Source organism: Cebus imitator, unplaced genomic scaffold, assembly GCF_001604975.1.
Source record: "Cebus imitator isolate Cc_AM_T3 unplaced genomic scaffold, Cebus_imitator-1.0 Scaffold333, whole genome shotgun sequence".
NCBI lineage: Eukaryota > Metazoa > Chordata > Mammalia > Primates > Cebidae > Cebus > Cebus imitator.
Genome location: NW_016107648.1, coordinates 72,299 through 81,978, shown reverse-complemented (window position 1 = coordinate 81,978; position 9,680 = coordinate 72,299). Strand labels below are relative to the sequence as shown.

Genomic DNA, 9,680 nt, shown 5'->3' with positions numbered 1-9,680 from the left:
CCAGGATACTCGGGAGGCTGAGACAGGAGAATCGCTTGAGCCCGTGAGGCGGAGGTTGTCGTGAACAGAGATCACACCACTGCACTCCAGCCTGGGTGACAAAGTGAGACTCCGTCTCAAAAAAAAAAAAAAGTCATCCCACTTTTGATTCAATAGTGTAAACATCCCTACTCTAGAAATCAGACTATGTGGGTTGTCATCGCAGCTCTAACTGTGAGGCTTTGGCTAAGTCAACCGCTCTGGGCCCCCGTTTTATTTCTTCAAAACTAAAAAAGAGTCGAAGAAGGTAAACTTTTATTATGCTTTAATCAGGCGCTAACCTTCTCTGACTCTGGTCCTTCTGATGCTTTTCCAGAAGTCCAAAAAGCTTGTATCCTTCCACATCCCATTACTCCAAGTGTCCTTCAATGTCCTTTTCCCTCTCCCCTTCCTCCCACATTAAATGAAGCAGTGACGCCACTCTGAAAAGCATTTTCATCTTCCACTTTGCTTCAGTTCGTCGGTTTCATTAAATAAGCAAGTTAAAGTCGAGTAGAAACTTGGCATATGTAATTTAACCTTTAGTTGGATTCACAGTTTTGTTTGGGGTCCTGAAAGAGAGAGAGTCAAGCATATCCTGCATGGTTCCTGGATCCTACAGGGAGGTTATGAGCTGAAACAGGCAGAAGAAGATAGAGCGTGGCGGTTTTGAGTTTGGCTTCTGGAATCCACCTGGCTGGATTCAAATTCTGCCTCCATTTCCCATTGTGTGACGAGGGGCATATTTCTCAGATCAGAATAACAGCAGCACCTCAGGCAGAGTTGATGAAGCACTGAGACAGTGCTTGGCCAACGTTAATTAATGCAGGAATGTTAACTAGCGCTGTTTCCACTCACTACGGAGCTGAGCATTTAGATAGAGTTTATAGGTGTGTTTGCTGCAAAACCCTCTCACGTTCTGATCACATACGATCCTGTCAACTGTTGTCTGAGTTTAGGAGGACTCCACGTGGCACGTGGGGATTGAGGGTATCCGTAATTCTAAGTGAGTTTGGAAGCAGCAGTGGTTTATAGCCACCTCCGCCCCCTTGCCTGGCATCTTTACTTTCAGATCTATGGCAAGAGAGACTCGGGGACCTCTTTCCACTCTACCCTTGGGCCCACCGTCTCCCCAGTGGTTCTCCATACAGCTCAGTGTGTTCTACAGAGTTTCTCGCTTGCGACAAGAACTCCAAAGCCCACGTCTCTCTATAGTGGACAAACCACCTCATCTGGAAAATCTTGATTTTGCTAGAAGAACCTTGTTAGTTTCTGTTAGTTGCATGAGCTGATTCTGAAGCCACAGTGTTCTACCCTGGAGACCCCAGCCAGGATGATGAAGGCTGCAAGAGACAGACTTATAATTCTTGACTGTCCAACATAGATAAGGTGCTTTATCTGGCTGGCAAATTAGGTGATCCCCAGAGGAAAGCATCCAGGATAACCAAACTCATTTAACCTGATTCATGGCTTCCCCCAACAGTACCTGTGGATTGACAGGGTTGCAACTGACACAGTGATTATGCTAAGCTGCGAAGTTGAGGTTTGTTGTCTCTGCCCCACAAATATGAACAAAATGATGATGATGATGAAACAGCTCTGCCTATAGAAATCCATAAGATTGGGTTTAAACAAAGAAAGTGAGAATTTTATTTTTAACTATTTTATCTCCAACACAAATGTGTCTATGTGTATGCAGTCTGATTTTATTTTCTTTATAATCATAGCTGTTTATCAATGTTTAGGGTCAAGGAGTAAAAAAGAACAGACGGCTTGCCTTAGAGCTGATGAAGAAAGCAGCTTCCAAGGTAACGCATGCTGTCAGAGGGAAACAGTGCCACCACACACACCCACACACTCTCACACATCTAAAAGAGGAAATGGCCAGCCTCCTCCTGCAAAGCCCTAAGGTGGAAATGGGGTGGGGAGCGGTGGGGAGCGGTGGGTCGCTGGCCTGGTACCCGCCCTGCGGTGATTAGTCACTTTTGAGTTATAGTACACACAGAAACTTGCCACAATGGGGGCAGCAAAATTCAAAAGCTGAATTCACCTTCCAGTCAATAGCATTCGGGCTGATTTTGTTTGAAGGCTAAAATTATAATCAGGAGCTGCCCTGATAACAAGCAGCGGGATCCCTGGAAATTGAATGGATATAAATGCCATTGAATTCAGGAAACCAGAAGCCTAACTCCTTTGAAGGTTAACTCTGTGGTGTCTGTTTCCCATTTGTTTCCTGTGCATTGATAACGGGGCTGTTTATCAAGCTTATTGCCTGGTTTGGGAATTATTTTGCTTTTGTTATTATTAGCACTTAAGTGGTATCTTCAAATCAGCTAGTTTCTATACAGCTCTACAGAATGGAGGTTATAATGTTGCTTTTGAGGGGCCCCACCCACACATGCACACACATCATGCACACATATACACACACACGCCCAATGCATGCACAGCCACATGTGTACACTCATATGTGCACGCATACAGACAGGCCAATAAATAGATCTGCAGAAACTACTATAAATCTACACCTTGATAAGGCACCTTATATCCCTTTTGGCACCTTGATGTGCCTCCCAAGGCTGCCAATATTTGCCTTAACGATGAAGACTCCTAAAATGACCATGCTGATTTTTCTTCCTCATTCTTGGCTCTTGAGAAGTTCAAAGTTGCATACAGGTTGGACACAGTGGCTCACACCTGTAATCCCAGCACTTTGGGAGGCCGAGGCACACAGATCACGAGTTCAGGAGTTAGAGACCAGCCTGGCCAACACGGTGAAGCCCTGTCTCTACTAAAAATACAAAAAAAGTAGCCAGGCATCGTGGCACTCACCTGTAATCCCAGCTACTCAGGAAGCTGAGGCAGGAGAATCGCTTGAACCCGGCAGACGGAGGTTGCAGTGAGCTGAGAGCTGAGATCGCGCTCCTGCACTCCAGCCTGGGTAACAGAGAAAGTTCGTCTCAAAAAAATAAAATATATTAAAAAAAAAAAGTTGCATACAGCAGGAAGTTGGAGCATGGAAAGAGAGAGCTAAAAGATTGTTCCTGCATCTGTGTATTGTCAAGAGAACAGATGACCCAGGAAGAGGGAACCCCCTGATACGCACCACAACCCCTGACCCCAATACAAACTCTAGGGCAGAAGTAGAAAAGTAACTTCATGGTAGTCATGGAAGTCATTGGTTCCAGAGCACCCTAAAATGGGGCTTGGGGCCGTGAGGGGGTTTCCTGGTAGGTGTGAAATTTGTGTCTCTATAGCCTTCCTAGTGGTGTATTGATGTCTAATGGGCTTTATGCTGAATGAATTTTAACAGAGCTTAGGTAAGTAATGAGGAAATACAATGGGTTGTTTGTTTTGTTTTTGAGATGGAGTCTTGCTCTGTTGCCCAGGCTGGAGTGCAGTGGTGCAATCTTGGTTCACTGCAACCTCTGCCTCCCACGTTCAAGTGATTCTCTTGCCTCAGCCTCCTTTGTGGCTGGGATTACAGGCACCCGCCACTGCACCTGGCTAATTTTTGCATTTTTAGTAGAGACAGGGTTTCACCATGTTGGCCAAGCTGGTCTCGAACTCCTGACCTTGTGATCCACCCTACTCGGCCTCCCAAAGTGCTGTGATTATAGATGTGAGCCACCACTCCCTGCCAGAAATACAGTTTTATTCACTTGGAATAGTCATGGCCTTAAAAGTGTTATATGGTTCTCATTCTTCACTGCTGTCCCCTTCTGCTTCTGCCTCCCCAGACCCTAAACCCCCTGTCAGAACTGGGGGTACCATGCAAAGACAGAGCACCTGTGCTGTGCAAGTAGGCTATTGCTGCTGCTTCCCACCGAGTGCATGTTGGTGTTCAGGGCACAGGAGTCAGCAGATGGGCAGGCGGGTCACCTAGAAAGCATCCCAGTCAGTGCAGGTTTCAGGCCTCAGTTGAGCGCTCAGGAATTTCAAGGGCACTATTGATGCGGCAGGGCAATCAGAGGCCTTTTGTAGACAAGTGTGTTGTGTAAGAGCCCACAGGAGCGGAACAATGATTTGGGGGCCAACATTGCTGCAGAGCTGGAAGGCAGAATCCCAGCAACAGTCGGATGAAACCCACCTGGGAAGACTCTGAGGCAGGCTTGTGTTTTCTAGCACTTACCTTGCCTTTAATGCCATCTGTTCCAAAATAGAGAATGGGAAGGTTTTGTTCAGACTTAGAATGCTTCCACAATAATTGCCTCCAGAGCTCTTTAGATTTCATTTTTCTAAAGTTAATTTCTTTCTTGTTCCAAAATTCAGGGATTGCATCAGGCAGTCAATGGCCTGGGATGGTATTACCACAAATTCAAGAAAAATTACGCCAAAGCAGCAAAGTACTGGTTAAAAGCGGAAGAAATGGGGAACCCGGATGCATCATACAATCTTGGAGTCCTGCATTTGGATGGCATCTTCCCTGGAGTTCCTGGAAGGAATCAAGTGAGTAAGACTTAAGACCCACTCTGCAACTGGTCGGTCACTTGATCTTGAAGCATTTGCTGAAGGTCTACTGTGTGCCTGGCCTGGTAGGGGGTAAAGACAGAACGCTGGACATAGTCCCTGTCCTTGAGGAGCTCAGGGGGTCTCCTAGGAAGACAAGATAGTGAAAAGGAAAAGATGGCATCTAGCCAAGTGCCAAGTGTGTGGCAAATGGTGTGACCCAGGGTCTGGAGCCGGGAAACAGTGAAGGCCAGGAAGGCTTCATGGAGGAGGGAGGCTTGAGCTAGAGGAAGGAACGGGAGTTGACACAGGGCAGGAATGAGCATGAGATGGAGCAGAGACTGATCTTGCTAGAAGCAAAGAGAGCTAAGTACAGATAGGATTGCCTGGTGTGAGACTAGCCTTAATAATAATGAAAACACAATGGCAATCTTTAGTGTTGACTAGGCATTTCCTCTGTGTCAAGCACCATGCAAAACACCCTACTATGTGCCCACTTATGTAATCCTAATTCTCCTTTAAAATTACGATTAATACTCTGGTTATATCCATTTTTCAGATAAACGACTGAGGTTCTGGGAAGTTAAGTAACGTAGGGTCACACTCTTAGTGGAGAGAGGACTTGGGCCCTAGTGCACAGTAGAAGCCCACTTTATTAATAATAATGTTGATGTTGGTTAGAATAACCTGAGCTCCATTACTTTTTTTTTTTTTTTTTTTGAGACAGAGTCTTGCACTGTCACCCAGGCTGGAGTACAGTGGCACAATTTCAGCTCACTGCAGCCTCCATCTCCTGGGTTAAAACGATTCTCATGCCTCGGCCTCTGGAGTAGCTGGGATTACAGGTGTGTGCCACCATGCCTGGTTAATTTTTTAATTTTTAGTAGAGATGAGGTTTTGCCATGTTGTCCAGGCTGGTCTTGAACTCCTGGCCTCAAGTGACCACCCACCTTGGCCACTCAAAGTGCTGGGATTACAGACGTGAGCCACTGTGCCCGTCCCTGAGCTCTGCTACATTTAACAAAATGTGGAGAATACCCACCCAGTGCCAGGCACCCTTCTGAACACCAAGGACATAGTAGCAGGCAAAACAGTGCCTGCTCTTATGAAGTTTTCATTCCACTAAACGGAAAAGACAATGAACAAATAAATATGTAATAGAAGGGGAGGTGAAAGTCAGTGCTTTGCAGAGGAATAAAACAAGTTCAGGACGGCTGAGAGCAGTGGTTCACACCTGTAATCCCATCACTTTGGGAGGCCGAGGCAGGCAGATCACTTGAGCTCAGGAGTTCAAGACCAGCCTGACCAACATGGTAAAACTCCATCTCTAAAAATACAAGACCTCATCACTAAAAACATAAAAATTAGCCAGGTGTGGCAGTGCATGCTTGTAATCCATCTCTAAAAATACAAGATCTCATCACTAAAAATATAAAAATTAGCCAGGTGTGGCGGTGCATGCAATCCCAGCCACTTGGGAGGCAGGAGAATCACTGGAAACTGGGAAGTGGAGGTTGCAGTGAGCCAAGATTGTACCACTGCCTTCCAGCCTGGGCAACAGAGCAAGATTCCATCTCAAATAATAATAATAAATAAAAATTAAAAACAAAATAAGCAACAAAAAATACATATAAGTAGAATAAAGGGGTGGAGGTTGGGAAATGCTGCTTTATAAGGGAGACCAGGGAAGGCCTCTCTCATCAGGTGATATTGTATAGACTCCTAAAGGAGTCTTATGGATATCTGGGAGAAGAACATTCCAGAAGAAAGGAACAGGCAGTGCAAAGGCCCTGAGAAGGAAGCAGGCTTGGTGTGCTAGAGGAGCAGCAGGGAGGCCAGGGGAGTGGAGTGGAAAGAAGGAGGGATGGAGGCGGGTGGATAGGGCCAGGAAGGAAGCTGACCAGGTCAATGTGAGGCTCAGTTTCTGCCCTGAGCGAGATGGGAAACCACTGAGCAGTGTTGAACAGGGCAATGATGGGCTGTATTTTAAAAGGTTCCTCCTGGACCCTGCCTACAAGAGACATGGACAGGAGCAGGGGTTTCATGTGTTGGATCCACATGGGAAGGAGCAGTGGGTGAGACCAGGGCATTGTTAGTGGAGGGGCAGGGATTGGGCTCTACAGGTATTTGGAAGTGAGACAGCAGGATTTGCTGATGGACTGAATCTGGGGTGTGAAGGGTGGAGAAGAGTCAGGGCTGACTCCAAGGTGTTGGGCATTTGTTGGGTTGGAAGAACAGAAGTGGGGTTTATTGGGAGGGACAAGATTGTGGCAGCAGCAGGTTTGAGGGTAGGAGGGAAAGAATTGGAAGATTATTCTTTTTGACACACTATGCTAAACCTTGAGAATGTGTTATCTCATTTAATCCTTGCAACAACCCTTCACTCTAGGTGCTATCTGAAGGCACATTTTTCAGTGGAAGGAAATTAGGTTTGGAGAGATTAACCAACACGCCCAAGTCCACACAGCTAGTAAAAAGTAGAACTGGGATTTGAACCAAGCCTGCCTAACTTCAACACCCATGCTTTCAAAAACAATAGCTAACTGCCTCAGAAAAATAATAGTAATCAGTGGAAGTATCTCCATCTACACGTTTGTCTTAGTTTCTCCTTCTACCTGTCTCCATGACATAAGAGGCTGTATATTTTTGTGCATAGCAAATGTGTGCTAACCCTCCCAAGACATCTGTGAGTGAAGATTTCTTTTGTCACATCCTAATTCTCACCTTCCTAGTTGAAATGCAGTTTTTGCACCTGAATTTGAAGAAAGGTCTTAAGCAAGGTTAGGAAAGCAAATGCCTGGATTTTCACCTGGTGTGACTTCTGGTACTCTTCTATCTTGCCTGCAGCGGGTTATGTGAGGATCAAATGAGATAGCAATAGTATTCGTAATTACATGTTGTCTTATTTATTGGGTAAACTTAATCAACAGCATAGCCGAGGCAGGGTCATACATCCCAGAGGCTGGCTTCTGTGATTGGATGTCTTCCTGGAATTGTTGCTTGCCCTGGTTTTAAAGCTATCAGAAGTTATAAGCCTGTGATCATATCAGGCTTAAAGCATCTCGCCACCTTGTCTCCGGTGAAACCAGCCCAGCTAGGATGACTCGACGTTTGTTCATCTCTCATTACAGACTTTAGCTGGTGAATATTTCCATAAGGCTGCGCAAGGCGGACACATGGAAGGGACCTTGTGGTGTTCTCTCTACTATATCACAGGCAACCTGGAGACATTCCCTAGAGATCCTGAGAAAGCCGTTGTGTAAGAATCTGCCAAACGTTGCATTTGAAGGGAAAGCCATATCCTATATTCACTGTGCCTCAGCATTTTTTAAATTGAGTTTTTTATTTTTACGAGTTAGACATGCATGTAGTTTTATAAAGCCACATCATTTGGCAAGACAAAATTAAAAATTGTAATCAAAAATTTAAAAATAATTTGACAAAGACAAAACGAGAAACCCTTGGCTACCCCACTTCATCCCCCTGCCAGACTCTACTTTCTGCTCCCTAAAATGAACCACTTTCAATCTTTTAATATTTCTTTTACATTTGTCCCTATTTCTAAATAACATGCTTATACCACTATTTCTTGGTATTTTCATCCTAGGCATTGTCTAATGATGTCCCACTGTGAACCATAAAGATGTGGTTTTCTTTCACCCTGCCACCTCCCACTATGCGGCTCATTTACACTTCCTGCCATCTTTCATCTTCCCAATAAGTATATCATTTTGGTTCAATGAGTATCAGGGTTTACATTTTTATGACCATGTAAATGCTATTTCTAGCTGAGCCATGTAGTATACTATTAGTACTTTTCCTTTCTTGCACAACCTTTTCTTTTCTATGCATTGCTACTTATCTTTTATTGTTTATTTGCATAGCTCTCTGCATACTTATCATTTTCTATGTACTTGATGTCCAAATTCTCTTCCAGGTACCTGAATTTCCTCTCAGTATATCCAGACCTATCTACATATTATATTAATTTAATTTGCTTGGTGACATCTGTCCTGGAGTCTTTGTTCAGGACAATGCTGTCATGCTGAGATTAACTGTCATCATTATGGGTATTTACTTTCCCTCCATCTCTGTCTTTTCTGGTTCTCTTCTTTGCCCTTTCTTTCTCCTTCTTGGTCTGCACCAGCATTTTGGTAGAGCACATCCTATAGCAGGTTTCTGAAGCATGGTCAATGGGAGGCGCATTTTCGAGGTCTTGCATATCTGAAAATGTTTTACAGGAGTTGTCAAACCATGATCCATAGATGAAAGGTAGACTGGTTCTTGTTTTGTATGGCTCCAAGAGCTGAGAATGCTTTTTACATTCCTGAGGAGTTACAAAACAAATAAAAAAGAGTATGTAACAGAGATCATATGTGGCCCACAAAGCTTAAGACATTTACTATCTTGCCCTTAACAAAAAAAGTTTGTTGATCTCTGTTTTAGGTCACCCTCACACTGATACCCTGGCTCTCCAAAAGACTGTTCTTCGTAACACATCTGGGATCAAATCCAACCTGATCTGACCTTGGTGATAAGCTTGACTTAGACTGACTTGAAGTTTTTTGTTATTTAGTGTTTTTGACATGAATATTCATGTTTCATGGATTTTCTGTTAATCCTCTTGTTATTGATTTCTAGCTTAATTTCACTGTGATCAGAGAATATATTCTGAATGATTCCAATCCTTTAAATTTGTCAAACTGTGCTTTATGACTAGTATATGGTCAATTTTGGTATATGTTTTGTGGCTTCTTGAAAAGAGTATACTTTCTGAACTTGTTGGGTACAACGTCTACATATATCAGTTACATCAAGTCTGTTAATTATATAATTCAGAGCCTCCTCACCCTTTCTAATGCTTCTTTTTCTGCTTGTTACATCAGTTACTGAAATAAGTCTGTTAAAATCTCCAACTATGTTTGTAGATTTATCTACCTCTCCTTTTAGTTCTGTCAATTTTGCATTATATATCTTGAATCTATGTTATTGGATCACATAGATTTAGAATTGTTTAGTCTTTGTAGTTGATCCCTTTATCATTTTACAACGTCTTCTTTATCTCTGTTGATGGTTCTTGCCTTAAAGTCTATTTTTTCAGATTATCATATCGTTATACCTAGTTTTAATATTAAAGCTTATATGATTTATCTTTTTCCATTTTTTTACTTTCAATTTTTCTTCATTCTTTTATTTCTTTTTTTTTTTTTTTT

At 43.4% G+C, this 9,680-nt stretch overlaps 1 protein-coding gene across 1 annotated transcript in view; it reads left to right on the top strand.

Moving 5' to 3' along the window:
- The window catches only part of SEL1L3 (SEL1L family member 3), a 120,888-nt gene that overhangs the window by 81,548 nt on the left and 29,660 nt on the right, over positions 1-9,680 (top strand). Inside the window, exons 14-16 of the mRNA XM_017505099.2 lie at positions 1,764-1,826; positions 4,291-4,467; positions 7,599-7,726. Coding sequence (XP_017360588.1) covers positions 1,764-1,826; positions 4,291-4,467; positions 7,599-7,726 — 368 coding nt within the window. The remainder of the gene's footprint in view (positions 1-1,763; positions 1,827-4,290; positions 4,468-7,598; positions 7,727-9,680) is intronic.